This window comes from Polypterus senegalus, chromosome 3, assembly GCF_016835505.1.
Source record: "Polypterus senegalus isolate Bchr_013 chromosome 3, ASM1683550v1, whole genome shotgun sequence".
Classification (NCBI taxonomy): domain Eukaryota; kingdom Metazoa; phylum Chordata; class Cladistia; order Polypteriformes; family Polypteridae; genus Polypterus; species Polypterus senegalus.
The window spans coordinates 218,221,083-218,243,784 of record NC_053156.1 but is presented as its reverse complement, the minus strand read 5'-3'; the positions used below and the strand labels follow the sequence as shown (position 1 = coordinate 218,243,784).

Here is a 22,702-nt window from a genome sequence, read left to right as displayed (position 1 = left end):
GATCTTGTAGGATATTTTTTTTCTTTTCAATAATAGCAAAACACAGGCCTTAAGATATAGGAAGTTTTACCAAAAACCCACAGAAATTAAGATAACATTATTTGTTGCTAAATAATAAATATATTAAGTAAATTAAGAAAGACAAAACTTTCTTGCAAATGCCCCATTTCCCAGACTCCAGTCCATTTGCAATAGTAGTTGAAGTTTAATGACCTACTCAAGCATTAGAAATCTTGTTTCAAAACAGAAAGTGTGCCAGTAAAATGAAATGTAGCCAAGAAATAAAAGTGCCAAACAACAAAGAGGGCAATAATTTTGAAACTGAAAGACAAGTTCCGATAACTTGTGAGCCTCTCTCTCTCTCTCTCTCTCTCTCTCTCTCTCTCTCTCTCTCTCTCTCTCTATATATTTGGCAATTACTGAACAAAAGCCCCACTTACTTGATAGTCATTACAGTTTTCGCATAAAGTTAATTTCGAGATCCCAGTTCAGAAGCCCACTGTGCAGTCTGCTGCTTGAAAACTTTCTAGATTTCTCAAAGCGTCTATGTACATGGCCAGTAAGAACGCACACTTGGAAGACTTTCTTATTTAAAAACAAGATCCAAATCTTGAGTCCCCTCCCTCTCGGCTCAGTCTCTCTTTTGACAAGCGTCACTGCTTTCCTTGCCCCTCAGTCTGTGAGGACTACAAGTTCCCCTTCACTTCGGTCTTCTATGTCGCTTTCTTCGCCCTCGCTGTACGGGTGTCTTTTAGATGAGGAAGGGTCATGGCTACCTTGGCCTCTCCCATCAGCCTCTCCTCCTACTGCCTCTGGGTTCTGGTTGTGCGAGTCGAGGACACGTGGAAGGTAACGCTCCAGAATAGATGGATGCATAGGCAATGAGCTGAGGGGGACGGACAGCTGACCTTGGTATTGGACTGATTCCGGGGCGGAATAATGGAGCTGTTCTGATTGGCTACAAAAAAGAAAAGAATTTAATGGGTTACTCATAGATTGAATCAATGAAGTTAAAAAAAAAAAAAAAAATTACATAATGTAAATTTGAAACAAATATAGAAGATTCTTCACGCCAAAATGAAATGCAATCCAACGTGTTAACATTGAATGTGCACATGGTGCATTTCACTTTGGCAGTTTAAATGAGTCATAATTAAAAACATTTCAACCAAATAAACAATTGTTTTTCACTATGGCATGCAATTTTCGCGTCAGCTTAAAATGCAACCCAATAGCGTACAGCATTTTAACTCCTGCCCATAGGTTGTGTGCTTTAATTAAAAGCAAAGCAGACACACTGCATTTCACTTAGCGGCTGCTTCGAGTGTACTGAATTCTGAATTCAAGAGCACACGTTAATAATGCCAAAGCTGAATGTAATCAAATGACCGATCAGCCTCAAAAGCTGGAGCAAGGGGCATCAACAATTCGGTAAGAGACAAATCAATGATGAGTGTGCTAAAGATGACTAACAGGGGGTTAATAAGGACGGGGAACCACCGTCTCAATGAAGAGGTTGAAGATGGTGATGTAAATGACTGTTTCATTCTCCTCCATGTAGGTGTAAAAGAAGCAACAACAGAAGAATTTCCAACTGCTACGGTAACATACTTTGAATGCTTTCAGGAGCTAAAATCCCAACAAGCTGCAGCATATGATCATATACACCAACACCCAAGGTGATGACTAAATATGACAATACCGACTATCCTTCTTGACGTATCAGTCATGACTAACAGAAGAGTGGAACAATATGTGATGGTAGCAAAACCGTCACCGGGTCTTTTGTCGGTGAGGGGAGCCGGAAGAACCAGCAGCAGTTGCTATTTAATAAGTACGGTAAAGAGTTGACAGGTGCAATGCTGAAAGGTTCATAAAGTGAAGATCTCCCCTAAGATACTTAATGTTGGCACATCATTCCGATAAATATCAGATTTTTTTTAATGTTAGATAAGGCCTTCACTTACTGGCTTGGTGGAGTCATCTTTTTTAGTGGTCACTTGACAAGCAGTTTTCACTCTACACGCGCGTGGCTACATACTCCCTTCATGCTGCTAAAAAGCGGCAAGCAGCTGAATTTGCAACATTCAGGAAATATACGAAATGGGAAAGCAAACACAGTATGGGTATGGTAACAGTTTTATTTCATTTGTTCACGTATATTATGTCTTATTGTCGTTTAAGAATTTAGATGTAATCCCCGGGGATGTGTGAGATGTATGTAAGATGGTATATACAGTGGTGTGAAAAACTATTTGCCCCCTTCCTGATTTCTTATTCTTTTGCATGTTTGTCACACAAAATGTTTCTGATCATCAAACACATTTAACCATTAGTCAAATATAACACAAGTAAACACAAAATGCAGTTTTTAAATAATGGTTTTCATTATTTAGGAGAAAAAATCCAAACCTACATGGCCCTGTGTGAAAAAGTAATTGCCCCCTTGTTAAAAAAATAACCTAACTGTGGTGTATCACACCTGAGTTCAATTTCCGTAGCCACCCCAGGCCTGATTACTGCCACACCTGTTTCAATCAAGAAATCACTTAAATAGGAGCTGCCTGACACAGAGAAGTAGACCAAAAGCACCTCAAAAGCTAGACATCATGCCAAGATCCAAAGAAATTCAGGAACAAATGAAAACAGAAGTAATTGAGATCTATCAGTCTGGTAAAGGTTATAAAGCCATTTCTAAAACTTTGGGACTCCAGCGAACCACAGTGAGAGCCATTATCCACAAATGGCAAAAACATGGAACAGTGGTGAACCTTCCCAGGAGTGGCCGGCCGACCAAAATTACCCCAAGAGCGCAGAGACGACTCATCTGAGAGGTCACAAAAGACCCCAGGACAACGTCTAAAGAACTGCAGGCTTCACTTGCCTCAATTATGGTCAGTGTTCACAACTCCACCATAAGAAAGAGACTGGGCAAAAATGGCCTGCATGGCAGATTTCCAAGACGCAAACCACTGTTAAGCAAAAGAACATTAGGCTCGTCTCAATTTTGCTAAGAAACATCTCAATGATTGCCAAGACTTTTGGGAAAATACCTTGTGGACTGATGAGACAAAAGTTGAACTTTTTGGAAGGCAAATGTCCCGTTACATCTGGTGTAAAAGGAACACAGCATTTCAGAAAAAGAACATCATACCAACAGTAAAATATGGTGGTGGTAGTGTGATGGTCTGGAGTTGTTTTGCTGCTTCAGGACCTGGAAGGCTTGCTGTGATAGATGGAACCATGAATTCTACTGTCTACCAAAAAATCCTGAAGGAGAATATCCAGCCATCTGTTCGTCAACTCAAGCTGAAGCGATCTTGGGTGCTGCAACAGGACAATGACCCAAAACTCACCAGCAAATCCACCTCTGAATGGCTGAAGAAAAACAAAATGAAGACTTTGGAGTGGCCTAGTCAAAGTCCTGACCTGAATCAATTGAGATGCTATGGCATGACCTTAAAAGGTGGTTCATGCTAGAAAACCCTCAAATAAAGCTGAATTACAACAATTCTGCAAAGATGAGTGGGCCAAAATTCCTCCAGAGTGCTGTAAAAGACTCATTGTAAGTTATCAAAATGCTTGATTGCAGTTATTGCTGCTAAGGGTGGCCCAACCTGTTATTAGATTCAGGGGGCAATTACTTTTTCACACAGGGCCATATAGGTTTGGATTTTTTTTTCTCCCTAAATAATAAAAACCATCATTTAAAAACTGCATTTTGTGTTTACTTGTGTTATATTTGACTAATGGTTAAATGTGTTTGATGATCAGAAACATTTTGTGTGACAAACATGCAAAAGAATAAGAAATCAGGAAGGGGCAAATAGTTTTTCACACCACTGTATGTAGGAATAAAGCATGGATAAGGCGGTGTTCCTCTCTGTCTATCTGAATGGTAGAAGCCCATTGCTTTTAAGTGACTGGGTAGGAAATACCTCGAAGGCTCAGTGCCATTAGGATGGGGGTTGAGGATAGGTGTCACTATTCTGCGTATTATAAAGGTTCTGTTTTCCCCGAGCTCAAGGTTGTCTTAAAGGTATTTTTCCAACCTTTTTAAGCAAGTAAGCCTCCTAGATTTTGGGGAGAGGTAGGTTTTGGCTGCAACACAGCCATTGGCACATGTCTTTGACCTTTTTCTTTCTATAGTTTTATTTTTTTTTTGGCAGCTTTGGACTACAAACATTTTTGAGCCCCTGCCTATAAGTGCTATACACAAATTTTTTCAGTAATTTATTGAATTCGTCCTGTATATATATTTTTAAATTTTTCTTGTTGTGGATTTTGTCCTTCGTCTCTCCAACCAATACTGGTTTATCATTTAACATTGGTGACATTACTTTCAAAACAATTTGTACTTTATCTGAGCTTTGGGGTAACTTGAGCACCGTCTGGCTATGAACTACTAGCGGACACTGACCAAAGACAGCGTTTCATGACACAATATGATATGAGGCAAGCATAACATATCTTTTAAACATCTTAACATAAGAGCAAATGTTCCCAGCGAGATGTAAAACATACTTCTCACCATTTCGGTTAATCACTGCATGTTAATGAAACTTACACTTGCTGGCAGAACACAGGAATGTTTAGAAGTGGAATGCCATTTACCCCAACTGCTGATAACCAATGCCTTACCCATTAGTGCTGATTGGTCATTTCATTACATTCCTGTGTTAAGATATAGCGGGCTGACTGACTGACAGTTTCAGTTTGATTAATGCCTGCTCACGAATCGAAAAGCAATGCACTCAGAGCAGCCGCCAAGTGAAATGCGATACATTTACTTAGATTTTGGTTATGATTTATGATCTATGGACATGAATTAAAATACAATACGCTTCTGTATTGCATTTTAAACTGATAAGACAACTGAAAACGATTGAAGTGAAAAGCAAACGATTATGTTTTTCAGTTTGACACAATAAAACAGTGTCAAAATTAAATTTACTACATGCAGCTTCATTGCATTGCAATATAGTTAATACAATGGATTGCATTTCATTTTGACATGAATGATCTTCCATAAATGAATGCTAAAGTTTGCAAGGGGAAAATGATACTACTGTATAAAAACATGATAAGAAAAACAGTAATCACTGAAATCTGATAACAAGGCGACAACAACTAGTTTGCTCTTTGAAATTAAAATTCAGTTCTGACCCAAATAAAGAACAAAAACATGGGAGTGATAACCTGTTCACCAATATTCTTTACAGTGGATACACTAACAATAAACCTTCCAGCTTTAGCTAAGGTTCACAACTTCAAAGAGCATAATAAAATTACCTCTACTGAAGAATAATAAAAAAAAACAATTTTACTGAATAAAAGGAAGACCACCTTAACCCCCCAAATATAAATCTAAATAAACTTTATATTACATGTTTATAATTGTTACACTAACACATTCTTGATCAAAAATGTTAGTTATAAAAAATGCTGCAAAAAAAGGCCGCTGTTGATTTACTACTTGGTCTACACTAAAAGCCATAAGATTTTTCTTTTCATGACTGCTCTAAATACATACTGTACCTTTTCTGGCAGAGCCACTTATTTTTTAAGTGAGAAAATCAAATGAAAAGTCACAACTTTGCTAATTCGGGGTGTACTGTTCTCTATAAATTGTCCCAGTGGGAAGTTTCACCTCAACAGCCCTTCAAAGTGAGAATTGCCAGTTGTCTGTCTCATAGAACATGAACATGGCAAAATACAAAAATTGCATTTTACTTGCTCTTTGCAGAGAAGTAAGACCATTATAAAGAACATATTGCTAATACCACTAAACTTTACACATTTATTTAAAAAAAACAATATCCTCTAATAACTTAATCCAATTCAGTGTCACAGATGCCAAAGCCTATTCAAGAAGCATTTGACACAAATAGGGAACCAATTCTGAAGATGCCACTCCCATTGTAGTGTTTGTAAACAATATTTCATATTAATTAGTAACATATTAACAACTAAAAATAACTGTTGCAAATATTCAAAACATACAAACTATATGAAATATCAAACCTGGTGCAATCTCACAGAAGGCATCCATGTTCATTTGACCTTGACTTCAACTAGACTACTGAGAGAGTGATGTGTTGTGCATGTTTGAACTGCCCATAAGCCATCACAAATGCGCTGTATTGTGCCAGCTCCTATGTAATTTTCAAGCTGCCTTTACATTTTGAGTTACCCTCATATTATGCTGCAAAAGTACTGCCAATTTGCCTCATTTTGACAGCCAATGCCAATGAAGCACACCAGAATAAGAAAAGTACACAAAATAAACAAACACGAAGAACAAGCGGAAAGTCACTGTAGCCTGTAGTATGAGAAACAACTAATAGAATGTAATGGCTTCAAAGTTCGACGAGTCAGATTTGCATAGTCCAAGCCACTGTCGCACATGTGCGAGTAGGAGACAGCTAAAGGGCCCAAGTAATGGTAATTCCACGACAGACCAGGAGGAGGCGGGGTGCACCGACCATCTCTCTTGATTTCTTGCTGACAACTCTTGGGATATTCCATCAGGTTCCGGCACCACTGATGACGTCACTTTCGGTTCTGGACCTAGAGATGATGTCACTTCCAGTTCCAGTCAAGAGAGGACATCACTTCCGGTTCTGGCCCTAAAGATGACGTGACTTCCTTAACCAGCCTTTAAAGCCACCATCTTAGCTCTATGACTTCAGTTCTGTTTTGGACTCCGACTTGTGAGTATATCACAATTATTTAATACCTTTTTCAGCCAGGGCATACTATACGGGTGGCTGCCCCAAACCTTCATAATGGCTTTGTCTCATTATTCTGACACCATTTATATTTCTTGAAACAATCATTTTTCTTCACTGATTTTATGCTTTAGCTCTCATCGGCTGAGAAGTCTCTCAGATACACACAAGGGCTCACCGCTACAACTTAAGACCTACTACAATAAAATTCAACCAATCTGATTTCACAGTAGCATGATATAGAGACTTGTAGGAGCTATTGAGAGCGCTAAGACCGAGTTGCTGGGAACGTCATATTACACAGCTGTTAGTAATGGGTGTGAACTGCGATGCTGTGATTTTATTACGGTTATCAAAATGCAGTGTGACAGCAATCTGTATTGTTTTGATTCAAAGTTAATTTAAAATTGTTTCCTAAAGTGAATAAAACAGATCAAACCATGTCTAAATGCTCTTATAGTCAACAATTATCCAGTAAAGTAAAATGAACAAAACACAACAAAAGAGCTTACAATTTGAAAATATTAATATCCATCCATCCATTTTCTAACCCGCTGAATCTACAGGGTCACGGGGTCTGCTGGAGCCAATCCCAGCCAACACAGGGCACAAGGCAGGAACCAATCCTGGGCAGGGTGCCAACCCACCGCATTACTAACACACCCACACACCAAGCACACACTAGGGCCAATTTAGAATCGCCAATGCACCTAACCTGCATGTCTTTGGATTGTGTGAGGAAACCGAAGGAAACCCACGCAGACACGAGGAGAACATGCAAACTCCACTCAGGGAGGACCCGGAAAGCGAACCCGGGTCTCCTAACTGCGAAGCAGCGCTACCACTGCGCCACCGTGCCCAAAATATTAATATCATTTATAATTTAAAATATTATAAGTATTGGGCAAGTTAATAAGTAAAAGTGCAGTGCACATATTTAGTTAAATTTACTTTATTACTCATGATTACCAAAGTTTGGCCTTGTGTTGTAACCCTCAGGTAACAGTTTGTCATATTACACTGGTGCACTGGACACATTCTGTATGAATGACTTCCTTCTGCTACAGATGGCCAAAAGGCTTCGACTGCAGTGCATTTGAACTTTGAGTGGTGGGTGATGTTCAACTGATTCTCAGTTTATAAATGTGCAGAAGCAAGTGTGTGTAGTGTGACAGTAACGCTCTGAAACTAAATAAAGACAAGTCAGCTGTTTATTTATTATGTCTGAAAAGGTGAACATAAATAAAAAGGCGACACATAAAAAGAGCCAAGAAGGCTGGAGTCAGGTTACGGGAATTGAGGATGAAACCTAATTTTAGAAAATCTGTGCTTTCTACAGGAGGCTTCAAAACTACAATAAATCAGGGTTTAAAAGGATCTTATAGTGTTAAAGTAACCCTTAAAGCTGTATATATGAAGAGGGTGTTCCCATATGTATACTTTAAGTGTTAATTTAACACCAGAGGTTTTGAAGTGAAGGCATTATCGGACAGGAGCTACAAGCTAACATTACACAGCATGCTCATTCTTATCACATGATTGAATATATACATTGTGGTGGATGGCTGGGATATCTTCACAGTGGAAAGACCGGGGGAGAGAACATGTTCAGGGTACTACATCCCCCAGAATGCTAGATGGCTCTGGGTTGCAGTGGTGCTTGGGTTCCCCACAGAGCTCCATGTGAGTTGGACTTCGGCACAGCCCTCTGGGGTTCTGTGGGTGCCACCAGGAGGTGCTGCAGAAACGGTGGATTGATCTTCTGCCTCACCCAGAAGTGCTTCCAGACCATGCTAATAGGCCACCAGAAGTACTCCCAGGTGCTGGATAAAAGAAGCCCATATATATATATATATATATATATATCTATATGTATATATATATATATATATATATATATATATATATATATATATATATATACACACACACACACAGTAATCCCTCGTTCGACTTTCGCGGCTTTACTCTATCGCGGATTTTATATGTAAGCATATCTAAATATCTAAATGCGGATTTTTCGCTGCTTCATGGGTTCTGCGGACAATGGGTCTTTTTACTTCCTATACATGCTTCCTCAGTTGGTTTGCCCAGTTGATTTCATACAAGGGACGCTATTGGCGGATGGCTGAAAAGCTAACCAATCAGAGCATGCAGTTAAGGTCCTGCATGCTGAATGGCTCAGCGACAGAGTGCCAAATTCGATTCCGCGGCGTTAACCAGGAAGTCTCGTCTCGCTCATTCAGCATCAACGTGTTTCGCTGTGTAAAGTGTTAACTTTTGTGCTCTTTTGTCTTTATCTTTGTGCATAGTCAAGCCCTTCATTATGGCTCCAAAATGATCTGCTCCTGCTACTGCTTCAGGGGCCATGCCCAAGCGCCAACGGAAGATATTAACAATTGCCGAAAAGGTAGAAGTTTTGGATATGCTGAAGGAAGGGAAAAGATACACCGCTGTAGGACGCCATTATGGCATCAATGAGGCAACGATTCTTTTTATTTAAACAGTAGGAAAGGAATGTAAGTGGATGTAATAAGGCAGTAGTCTGGATGGAATCTGCCAGAAGAAGAACAATGGCAGTGCTACACAGTTGCCTGAAGAGACTCCTTTAGAAGAGCTGTAACGCTCTCCTTTGTTGTGCAGTAAAACTAAACTCATCATTATCAGACAAGTCATCGTGTCATTGTTGGTGAGTAACCATAATTAATTTTCTACTTACAGTACTTTGTACATGTACGTACATTTAGTGTCACTGTACACACATTTACTGTATACAATTTTTCTTGCATTGTACGTATTTACTGCTGGTGGCCTGTCTATCGTAATGGCTGTAACATATATGATATCGGAGACACTCGATATCTTTAAAATAATATTTAGGTTTTACTGTATATAAACAGTGTGTTTACATACATAATTTCAAAGAATCTTACCTAATATCTAAGAGAATACAAAGGGTTTATGCTGTATAACTGTGCGGGAATATTTATAAACAGTGTGGGAAAGTTTATAAGGGCTTAAAATATATAAAAATAACAATACAAACATATGGTTTCTACTTCGCAGATTTTGACCTATAGCGGGGGGTTCTGGAATGCAACCCCCACGATTGAGGAGGGATTACTGTATATACACACATACATACATACATTTTATATATATATATGTATATATTTATATACACACACACATACATACATACAGTACATATATACACATACATATATACACATACATAGATATATATACAGTGCATCCGGAAAGTATTCACAGCGCATCACTTTTTACGCATTTTGTTATGTGACAGCCTTATTCCAAAATGGATTAAATTAATTTTTTTCATCAGAATTCTACACACAACACCCCATAATGACAACGTGAAAAACGTTTATTATTCACCTGGCCACTTCTTCTAGCTCTTCCGGGGGAATCCCGAGGTGTTCCCAGGCCAGATGAGAGACATAGTCCCTCCAGCGTGTCCTGGGTCTTCCCCGGGGCCTTCTCCTGGTTAGACGTGCTCGGAACACCTCACCAGGGAGGCGTCCAGGAGGCATCCTGATCAGATGCCCGAGCCACCTCATCTGACTCCTCTCGATGCGGAGGAGCAGCGGCTCTACTCTGAGCCCCTCCCGGATGATTGAGCTTCTCACCCTATCTTTAAGGGAAAGCCCAGACACCATGCAGAGGAAACTCATTTTAGCCGCTTGTATTCGCGATCTTGTTCTTTTGGTCACTACCCACAACTCATTACCATAGGTGAGGGTAGGAACATAGATCAACTGGTAAATTGAGTGCTCTGCCTTACGGCTCAGCTCCTTTTTCAGCAAGACAGACTGATGCAGAGCCCACATCCCTGCGGATGCCGCACCGATCTGCCTGTCAATCTCCCGCACCATTCTTCCCTCACTTGTGAACAAAACCCCAAGACACATGAACTCCTCCACTTAGGGCAGGATATCGCTTCCAATCCTGAGAGGGCACTCCAACCTTTTCCGGCTGAGGACCATGGTCTTGGATTTGAAGGTGCTGATTCCCATCCCAGCCGCTTCACACTTGGCTGCAAACCAGTCCAGCGAGAGCTGAAGATCACAGCCTGATGAAGCAAACAGGACAACATCATCTGCAAAAAGCAGTGACCCAATCCTGAGCCCACCAATCCAGACCCCTTCAACGCCCTGGCTGCGCCTAGAAATTCTGTCCATAAAAGTTATGAACAGAATTGGTGACAAAGGGCAGCCCTGGAGGAGTCCGCAATGCGGACCAAGCTCTGACACCGGTTGTACAGGGACTGAACAGACCTTATCAGGGGGTCCAGTACCCCATACTCTAGGAGCACCCCCCAACAGGATTTCCCGAGGGACACGGTCAAATGCCTTTTCCAAGTCCACAAAACACATGTAGACTGGTTGGGCAAACTCCCATGAACCCTCCAGGACCCTGCTAAGGGTATAGAGCTGGTCCACTGTTCCGCGACCAGGACGAAAACCACACTGTTCCTCCTGAATCTGAGGTTCGACTATCTGACGGACCTTCTTCTCCATGACCCCTGACTAGACTTTTCCAGGGAGGCTGAGGAGTGTGATCCCTCTGTAGTTGGAACACACTATCCGGTCCCCTTTCTTAAAGAGGTGGACCACCACCCCAGTCTGCCAATCCAGAGGCACTGTCCCTGATGTCCATGTGATGTTGCAGAGGCGTGTCAACCAAAAAGTCCTACAACATCCAGAGCCTTGAGGAACTTGCAATTTGAAGCATATCTCATTCCCCACCCGGGGCCCTGCCACAAAGGAGTTTTTTGACCACCTCGGTGACCTCAGTCCCAGAGAAGGGGGAGCCCACCTCCAAGTCCCCAGGCTCTGCTTCCTCTTTAGAAGGCATGTTAGTAGGATTGAGGAGTACTGCCACCACCGACCCACAATGTCACAAGTCGAGGTCAGCAGCATTGACACTGAACTGCTTCCCCCTCCTGAGACGCCGGATGGTGGGCCAGAATCTCCTCAAAGCCGTCTGGAAGTTGTTCTCCATGGCCTCCCCAAACTTGTTCTCCATGGCCTCCCCAAACTCCTCCCACGCCCGAGTTTTGCCTTAGTAACCACCAAAGCCACATTTCGCTTGGCCTGCCGGTACCTATTAGCTGCCTCCAGAGTCCCACAGGACAAAAAGGGTCCTGTAGGACTCCTTCTTCAGCTTGACAGTGTCCACCAACGGGTTTGGGGATTGCCGCCACAACAGGCATGACCACCATCCGGCCAAAGCTCCGGTCAGCCGCCTCAACAATAGAGATACGGAACATTGCCCATTCAGACTCAATGTCCCCGACCTCCCCCAGGATGTGGTCGAAGTTCTGCCGGAGGTGGGAGTTGAACCTACTTCTGACAGGGGACTCTGCTAGGCGTTCCCAGCAGACCCTCACAAAACATTTGGGCCTACCAGGCCTGACCAGCATCCTCCCACACCATCAAAGCCAGCTCACCACCAGGTGGTGATCAGTTGACAGCTCTGCCCCTCTCTTCACCAGAGTGTCCAAGACATGTGGCCGCAAGTCCGACGACACAACCATAAAGTCAATCACTGAACTGAGGCCTAGGGTGTCCTGCTGCCAAGTACACATATGAACACCCCTATGCTTGAACATGGTGTTCATTATGGACAATCCGTGACGAGCACAGAAGTCCAATAACAAAACACAGCTCGGGTTCACATTGGGGGGGTGGGGGGCATTCCTACCAATCACGCCCTTCCAAGTTTCACTGTCATTGCCCAAGTGAGCATTGAAGTATCCCAGCAGAACAAGGGAGTCCCCAGAAGGTATACCCTCTAGGACCCTCTCCAGGGACTCTAAAAAGGGTGGGTACTCCAAACTGCTGTTCGGCGCATACGCGTAAACAACAGTTAGGACCTGTCCCCCAACCCGAAGGCAGAGGGAGGCTACCCTCTTGTCTACTGGGGTGAACCCCAATGAACAGGCTCCAAGTTGGGAGGCAATAAGTATGCCCACACCCGCTTGGCGCCTCTCACCGGGGGCAACTCCAGAGTGGTAGAGAGTTCAGCCCCTCTCAAGGAGATTCGTTCCAGAGTCCAAGCTATGCGTCAAGGTGAGCCTGACTATATCTAGCCGGAACCTCTCGACCTCACACACTAGCTCAGGCTCCTTCCCCTTCAGAGAGGTGACATTCCACGTCCCAAGAGCCAGCTTCTGTAGCCGAGGATCAGACTGCCAAGGTCCCTGCCTTCGGCCACCACCCAACTCACACTGCACCCAACCTCCTTGGCCCTTCCTAGAGGTGGTGAGCCCATGGGAAGGGGAACCCACATTGCCTCTTCGGGCTGTGCCCAGCTGAGCCCCATGGGTGCAGGCCTGGCCACCAGGCGCTCGCCAACGAGCCCTAATTCTATGACTGGCTCCAGTGGGGGGCCCCTGTGACCCGTGTCCGGGCGATGGAAAACGCCGTCCAAAGTTTTTATTCTTCGTAGGAGGTTTACTGAACTACTCTTTGTCTCATCCCTCGCCAACGACCAGTTTGTCTTGGGTGACCCTATCAGGGGCCTAAAGCCCTGGACAACAGACCTCCTAGGATCATTGGGACACGCAAACCCCACAACCACGATAAGGTGGTGGTTCGAGGAGGGGTGGCGGTTCGAGGAGGGGCATAATCTCTACAATATTTATTTTAAAGAACTGCAGATGATGGAATTGTGATTTAACAACCAGTGAATGAGGGAAGAGGAAAGTCTTCATGTCAAAAGTTGGATCTCATCCAACTATTAACTAGAGGATTTTCTGAAAATGGTTTATTTAACAATATTTTAACAAAAGTACATGTGTTTGGGACATTGCAAGAATGCGACTGGATAATATGGATTATGCAAAACAAGTTAGCAGATTTTTTTTTATGTATGTTTTGAAATTATTTGCATTTTGCTTAGCATTGGTCCCATAAATATGGCCTATTATGTCAGGAAGTTTATTATCTCCGTTCTCCATAAAAACATGAGATTAAAAATTTTTCCTGCCTGTCACTATAAACAACATGGGGGTAGGAAACATATAAAAATTGATCATTTTTGGGGAATATTCTTTAATGTTGTGTTGGTAAGGAAACTCAAAAAATACAAGTACATGAAGTGTTGTTTACAGACATAGGTTGTCACACATGCACGTCTGTGTACCACTCCCTGCACTCAGAAGTATGCAATACCACTTCAGGTTGAGAGCGGGAGCTGATGCTAACATTCTCCTCTCTTGTTTCAACTGCAGCACAGAGAAGAAGCCCAGTGAGGGCAACTGATTATGCCCCTTACGGTCCTGATATGGACAGGAGAAGGTCTTAAGTCTTGCACTGAACCCAACACAGGATGGAGTTCCTTCCTGGTAACTTTGCAGCTACCTAGCCTGACAGCAATCCTCTTTTGAAACCTTTATGTTGGTACGCATAGCAATCCTAATTTTTGTTTGTTTTAAAAGAAATACAGCATGTTGCTTGGAATTAAACAGAGGAGACCTGGTTGGCATCCCAATAATTTCCAGTGGCGACTAGCAGTTCCTGCACTCGACTACAAAGTGCATTAAAGCATTTCTACCGTAGTCCATATCAAAGTGAAACCCGTATGTTAAGTGAGAACAGTAAAATGTCATCTCTGGGAACCAGACACGATACTCGATACATTAGATACATATTTATTATATCTAATTCTTAAATATAATTATTTTTTTGAATATTTGATATTGCATATTTTTATTTCCAGCAACAATATTTTTCTTAATGTTGTCAACTATCATTAAGTATTCTGCCTGGCTATTGATGGAATATCACTTTTTACCTTACATTTTGACCAAGCTAAACATACCCTTTTGTATTAAAGAAAAGGAATTTCTGATAGTAATCATTGACCTTAAGAAAGCCCATGTCCATGCAGTTCTTTCTCCATGGATTTAAGTAATCTGAGACTAGTATCATATTCACCCTGTTCTCCTCTGTGTCATGACCACCATGTACAAAGCTCTGTAGAGATTATATTGCTTAAGTAATTTTAATGGATATATCTATTTTTAATCTACTTTGTCTTTAGTTGGATATATATCACTTCCTCATTAAGCCCAGAGGTGACAGCTACTCTTTGGCTCCTCAACAACATAGGACATCAGTTGGAATGGCCAAGCAGACCTTGATATTGAAGCATGCTAATCTGAGCGCAGTTTAACTGGCTCTATCATCAAATAATGTTAGAAAAATTAAAAGTGAAGATATTTACTCTTTCAGTGCTATGTAGATTGGCAATAAATAAGTGAAAAATGCTTTTTAACAGGTCTCTGTGCAGATTTTGAATATTTTGCAAAAGACAGTTTCCAAAAGAAAGCAAAACAGAAGTGTTTTAATGTTAAAATCAAATATGGATCAAATGCCATTTCATCTTAATTCAGTCATAGTGTAAATGCTGAAGATCTGGAAAAAATATTCCTTCTCGCATAGTATTTTGGATTTAAATTCATTTGACATGGTAGCACTTGATCACTCTCAAGAGTGTAAATGCACTACCAAATTGTACCATCAGCATGCCATGCACAGCTTCTTGGTTCTCCCTTCCTGTTAAAAAATGGTTTATCTCCATACCATAACTGTAATAAATGTGAGTTTTGGGCATCTCAGGACTCTGTTTGTCTCACTATTAGGCATATTTATTATGATTCAGCCAAGGTCTAAACACTGGATTAAGTATATTCATCTTTATTTTGCTATTTCTGTACCATTATTTTTCATATATTATTTCCTCTTTTTGTAATTTTTGTTAATATTGATTTTGTTTGTTACATTTTTTTATTTTGTTAAAAGTGTTTAGTTATGTGCCCTGTCCTCATAAGATTGAGTTGCAAGAGGCAGGGGAGATTATTTGAGGGCATTTTATTTGTAAATACTTAGGTGGATTTTTGCCCTTTTTCTATGTTTAAAGATTCCTGTTTACTTTTGATTATAAATTCTTGTTTTCACTATTTTCTTTCATGCTTAGTTATTGTTTTGGTGCATAAGATTTAAGAATTATTCTGTTGCCGGGTCTTCATCCAAAGCCTACTTAAATTTTCTGGAAAGTCCATTCTGAACACTAAGACTCAGGAAAGCCTAGGCCTAGATTGTAGTATTTTGAATTACAATAGAATTTTTCAGATTGTTTATAAACATTATTCTGGTAATATAATTTTGTTTCTTGTTTATTATGGTCACAACCAGTTTGTGTCACTCTGTGCATGGCAGCCACACTGTTGTTTACAGTTGCTACACCACTGCTGGTCATATGACATGAAATTCACATGATGTATTATGTTAATCTATCTTGCCAATATATGACAGCAGCACACATTTCTGGCATTTAATTCAATTCAAGTCAGTTTTATTGTCCCAATAGGGAAATTTACTTTGTAAACAGATTTTACAGAGAGCCCAAGGCATAATGTTAAAAGTACACAGCCACCAAATAAACTTAGTACAAATAAATGAAATATAGCAGTGAGCATAATACCTTCAGTGAAACATTGGATCAGACGTGTTAGAAATAATAATTAAAACAATATTTAGACTTAACTGATAACTGATGCAAATGCTAAATATTCAGCCTATAATTTAAACCTGTGGATGTTTATGAAAATTAATCTTATGTAGATGATTAACAGCAGTTGAATGGAAGAGTATTTGAATTAGTTGCTTTTTACCCTTAGAGCCTTGAGTCTGTGACCAGATGGCAACAACTGAATTTGAGAATGTTAGCAGGTAAGTCCTGTCTGACAGAATACACTCGGCTTCTAGTAATACTTGCTTGTTAAACGGGTCTGTGAGATTGCACATTTGAGAACTTGTTATTTTACAGCTCTACTTTACAATTTGATTTACTCTCTTTTTGTGTATGAAATTAAGGTTTTCAAATCTGGCCAGTAGATCATAATACAATACAGTATAAGGTTTATAAAAGAGTGACATAGTGGTATAGGACTCACATTAAAAAGACTTGGCTTTCTTAGACAGTAGAGACACTGCTGTTCCTTTATATAGATGGCTTCTGTATTTTCATTTAAAAGTCAGTTTTAATTCTATACTTATCCTCAGATATTTATAACTTTTATAATCTCCACTGCCTGCAGTGGGTTGGCACCCTGCCCAGGATTGGTTCCTGTCTTGTGCCCTGTGTTGGCTGGGATTGGCTCCAGCAGACCCCCGTGACCCTATTCGGATTCAGCGGGTTAGAAACTGGATGGATGGATAATCTCCACTGCTTGGTTTTTGATTATTGTTTACTGTGGAAAAATGCTGTTTCTTCTAAACTGATTGTAAGTTTTTTAGTTTTTGTAACATGTAGATGTAGAAAAGACTCCTCACACCAGTTAACAAAATCCTCTACCACTGTAGTCATTTAACAGGCTAACAATCACTGAGTAGTCAGCAAATTTTAACATGAACCTCTTTTCAAAGTTACTCCAACAACCCTTTGTATAGAGGAAGTGCAAATGAGGTGAAAGAACGCAGCCCTGATGGGATCCTGTGGAGGAGACGAGCATGTCAGACAGACAACCATTGACTTTCACTCTGATTTCTGTCCATTAAAAAGCCAATCAGGAATCCAAACTACAAGTAAAACTAAGCATTAGATTCATTTATTTAACAAATGATAAATATTACAGATACTTGGTGGGTTACGGACGTTGGATGATTTTGCAATGTTACTTTTGACTATGATTTTGGTTTTGTAGTTTGGCTTTGATGCTTGGTTCTAATGGCTTCTTTTGGTTTACTGACTTTCGCCTGTATCAAGAAAACAAAAAAAACCCAAAACGATTCTCTCTGTTCCTGTTCATTTCCTCCACCTTCTGGTCATTTTCTGACACTTGACATTCCTGTGTTCATAACATTGATGCATTTATTAAGAATCAACAGATTTTAAACTGGACTGTATTATATGTGAATCTGTGCTCACCTATCACAACAGATAATGTATATCTTTTTTTTTTTTTATAACCTGTGTGTGTTTCTTGTTTCACTAAAATGGGATAAATTGGAACCTGCAGTATTTAGTGGTTCTCAAGTTCAGTCCTGGCATGGCTCCTACCACTACAAATTGCTTTACAAATCAACAAGTAAGTTTTAATTTTAACTGATCTAATTCACTGGCCTTTGTCTTCTATGTTCAGAAAATGTACATTTACATTTAGATGAAATTTATATTTTTTCTCCTGAGGTGGGTTGGCACCCTGCCCAGGATTGGTTCCTGCCTTGTGCCCTGTGTTGACTGGGATTGGCTCCAGCAGACCCCCGTGACCCTGTAGATAGAATATAGCGGGTTGGATAATGGATGAATGCATGGATAATTTTTCTCATAACTTTAGGCACATTTTTGTACAGTTTTCTTTATCATTTACTTTCTCAAGCAAAGTCTTCTCCAGCAACTGTATCTACTATATATAATGACAATTAGTGACAAGCAGTGCAGACAAAAGTGCAAATGGCAAAATGGAGCAGCTACTTCAGTGTCATTCACTTTCATCCTAATAAGCATAATTTCCTAATAACAGCCTCGTGTTATACCAGCCAGATACCCAATAAGTGTAATGAACCAACATTCTCAAGGAGAAACCAACAGGTTACCAGTAGGTCATGTTTCCATTATGATTTTTTTACTGGCTTCTCTGTGTTTAAGAACACAGAACAAAAATGAAATGTGTTTGCTTTGTTTGGTGTGCTTTATTTGCATTCTTTGAACTGTTTCAAATTTTGCATACAGTTATTCTGTAAAACAGCTATCAGGAAACAGTTATGAATACTACTAGGCTACACAAAATTTCATTTGATCTAGATAGGTAGATACTTAATTAATCCCAAGGAGAAATTCACATACTCCAGCAGCGGCATACTGATAAAAAACAATATTAAATTAAAGAGTGATAAAAATGCAAGTAAAACAGACAATAACTTTGTATAATATGAAAAGTCATTCATGGAAATAGATTTAATCTCTAATGATATCATACTAGTGCTGTCTTAATACTATAAGAACTTGCCATAAGGACATTTATAAAAATCTGACTGCACTTCATTTAATTTGTTTACAGCCTGAGTAAGGAGGCATCTGGTGTCACTGTGGCTCTGAACCTAAATTGAAAACTGAACTTCTTTGTTTGTACATGAGGTCACTTAGACTGTGGCTGTTAAGTTTGTTTGCATTAACATCAAAAACATCCATCCATCCATCCATCCATTTTCTAACCCGCTGAATCCGAACATAATATTCTTAAATCCCTGCTGCATCAGGCACAGGGCAGGAACCAGGACAAAGCACCAGTCCATCGCATTGCTAGCTCACACATACATCACCGATGAACCTAAAATGCACTTCTTTAAGTTGTGGTAGCAAATCTGCATACTGTGCAGAAACCTGCACTAGGGCAGGCCGAACACCACTCTTTAGATGTAATTTGAACCTATATGAAGAAAGCCTTATTTAAAGGCAAATGCTGCCATTTAAGTGTTCTTTTATTTTACCTTACAGTAATACTGGTATCATATTACACCGATACAATTGTGTTTTGCAAAACACTTCCATGATCAGCATTTTTAAATTTTTTTTAATTGTTAGTTTTTACCATCAATTTATAAAACTAGCAGATTTTTCTACCACACTGCTCTGCTTTTTGGTGAACAGGTGTACTAACATCAGATTTTAAACACTTCTCCCACTCCCTAAACATGTTGTGTTGCTCCTTAATTTGGTCTGTTTAACTCTTGAACCAGAGATCCCTGATTTGCTGTTTTTTTTGCGTTAAAATGGTTAAGCATTCACTGTAACAAACAGAAACGGTTTCTTCTCTTGTTAAACATAATAGGAAATAACTGCCATATTTATGATTTTTTTGTTATTATAGCAGCCTTAAAAATCACCTTTTTAAAGGAAATTGTCAGTGTCAGGAAAGCATAGTTCACTACAGGGCCAGTGCATAGGGTAAGGCAACGAGGCGATCATCTCAAGTGGCACTTTAGTCAGTGTGACATTTTAATGTAAGCATTTACAAAACGAAAATGTTAGGCATGAACCTTAAGAATTACACATACATTCAGTGCCTTATCTATACACTTCCTTTAAAAATGGTGAGAAATATTTAATTTTTTAAATTTGGCATAACGTATTTTGCAGCACCTCAACACATGGCAAGAATCCGAGAATTAAAATGTTGCATGTGTATTTCAAAGTCACATGTCAGTCCATGGTATTGGTGTTCATTTTCCTGAATCTACCCCAAATCTGCAAAATTAATAAAAATTAATTCATCAGACAGCTGCAGCCTTATAAACAAGTACAGCAGCTACATGCTAGCTTCAAAGTCTTTATAGCCCAGGACATCTGCAAACTAGTCAATGTTTTTATCCAATAAATGGGAGAACTTCAGTTTTTCTAGCTATAGAGAACATTTTCGGCATGACAGGAGCAGGAGTGAATGTGAAGAGTACAATCATCACGTCACTGGAGGTGCTAAACAACATAGGACTGGATTTGTGGAGTTTTAATGTAAGCCTATTTGAGAGATGTTTTTCTTTGAATTAAATCCATCTTTAACAGTGCATTTATAGTCCACATTTACAGTCCTGGTAAATCTGAATTTGCTATGTTTGTGTCTAGGCTTCTATGCTAATTTGAAGATTATTATTTTCATTATTATTTCTAGGTTATTCTCTACATGTTGTTTGCACTCCTCCTCTCAGTGTTTATGACAGGTTGGTGCGCATACATATCACATTGTATATATTCTGATAATACAATTTTATAAAATTTTGTGAATTTCTGGAATCTGTTTAAGGCGTCACTCACAACTAATGTCTGTTAAGAGTCTCATAAGTTTGCCTCACAGTTTTTAGTTGGCAGGACGGAGTTTAAAACGAACAAAAGTGTTCTGACAAGTATTCACATTAAACAATTGCATTGTTATTAATTCATATTTTTCTTTTTGCTGCTTTAAACTAATCTTATTATTTTATATTTTTTCCAAAAGTAATTTTTTATATCCATTGTTCAGAGAATGCACTTTATCGTGAAGTCCGTATAGCAATACGTAATATATGTGAATTAAGAGTATCATTTCCATGCCTAGTAAAGATAAATCTCGTATACAGGGGTTTGCAGTTAAAGGGTAGCAAAAATGCAAATTGCATCATGTGGTATTATCCCCTGCTTAGCTATGTCAGCCGATGCATGTCTTCTGGAGGGTTATGGTTTAAAACATGATTCCTAAAACAAAGTTGTAATGAAAAATAAATATTTAAGATTACATGTGTTATAGTTTTGCTGAATCTATAAAGGAGTAAAAGAATCCCATTTACGATATTCTTTGACCACTTAACACCTGCCACATAGGGAATCCATTCCCGGGAATTCTGGAATCCCGCATGTCATTCCCAGGAATCCCGGGCTCCCGGGATGCATGGGCATCTCGCATGTGAATGGTCTTAGAATGACCGCCGCTTATTTTTAATAAAACTACTGCAATATGTTGACACCAATAAAAGACTAACCTTATCTACAGTATAAGCAGTTCATGCTGTCATATAAATACATGTATCTAGTTAGTTGCGGTAATAAGAGTGTAGAAAGCACAACGTGTCCGGGTGAGAGCGCACCTTCCTGCAGAGTATGCCAGACGCTCAGAAAGCACGCTCTGCCTTCACTGAAGTAGGCAGCACAGTCATCAGATACTAATACACTTGTTCTAAACAACGCCCGCGCTTGCCGTTGCTCTGAAACACCGCCATTTCATTTTTTATTGATGCATCCAGTTTCTTGTCATCATTCTGTGATGGCAAGTTTCTTGGCACAGATAATGCGGACGCAACAGACTGACGCATTGCAATTTCAAGTTGCTGTTCAAAGCCGTTGTCTGACAGACATCAATGAAGTCTGCCCCGTCCCGGCATTCAGCTGCAGAGTGCAGACTCCTCCCAGTCCACTGTGCTCAGTCTTAGTCGGAGCCGGGAGACTGCTGGTCTGTTGTTGACTGAATTAATCGGCAAGACACTACACTGTGGGCCAAAAAACCATGCCACTTAATTATTTTCTACTACAACTGTTATTTCTTGATCGATTTTTACAATTTTACACTCTATATATGCAAGCTTGGCTGTTCCCGGTTGCATGTCCGGGAATCCGGAGCCCGGGAATGGATTCCCTACTGCCACAGGACTTGACCAGATCCCCACTCTACAGGGCTATTGTCCACATTTAATTTACCTTCCACAAGTTTTTTTTTGAAATTACAACCTTGGCTTAAAAAATAGCTGAATTTTTATTTTGTTTTTAATGAATGTTTTTGCATATCAAAAGTATAATGAAATACTTAAAGATTATTACAATGCAACATTTAGTACATTCAGTAACTCCATTTGTGAAACACAAATTGACTCACCATGCTTCAGCTTACATAAAAAAAATACGGATGGGCACTGACTTGTTTTATGTATTTTGCACTCAAGGACCAGAAAGGCATAAAGCAGAGTGAATGGCTGGACGAGAGGACAAGGTGCAGAGGACTAAAGAAACAAGTGCATTTAACATGTTTAAGTAATCAGGTGCCATTTCAAATGGGTTTCATATATGCACTACAGGCATGTAAATGGTCTTGATTCCACTTTTCTCTTTGATCATGCCGCTTTCCGTGTACAGAAAATCCCATTTTGTGAAGGGAACATTTTCAAAGTGAAGCCTATGTCAGTACATGAGTCGTTAAATGCTGCTTGCTTTGCAGATGCACCATGAGCGAAAAAAAGCAAAAATGTTAATTACAATGGAGCATGAAAAGACACAAACATATAGTAGCACTTAGAACTTTTAACCTATTTTTGAAATATATTTAAATATTTACTTACTTTTAACATGAGTATAAAAAATTTCAATTTTGTATAATTTGACAGCCCTAAACTGCACATAGTCAGACTGCACACATGAAA

General features: G+C 39.9%; 1 protein-coding gene across 7 annotated transcripts in view; it reads right to left on the bottom strand.

Annotated features, from left to right (window-relative positions):
• Nucleotides 1-369: 369 nt before the first annotated feature.
• LOC120525853 (transcription factor SOX-13-like) overlaps nt 370-22,702 on the bottom strand; it is a 186,389-nt gene continuing 164,056 nt past the window's right edge. For all 7 annotated transcript variants that reach the window (XM_039748486.1, XM_039748487.1, XM_039748481.1 and 4 more), the window contains one exon: nt 370-958. In XM_039748486.1, the coding sequence (XP_039604420.1) occupies nt 673-958 (286 nt within the window). In that variant the 3' untranslated portion in view covers nt 370-672. The remainder of the gene's footprint in view (nt 959-22,702) is intronic.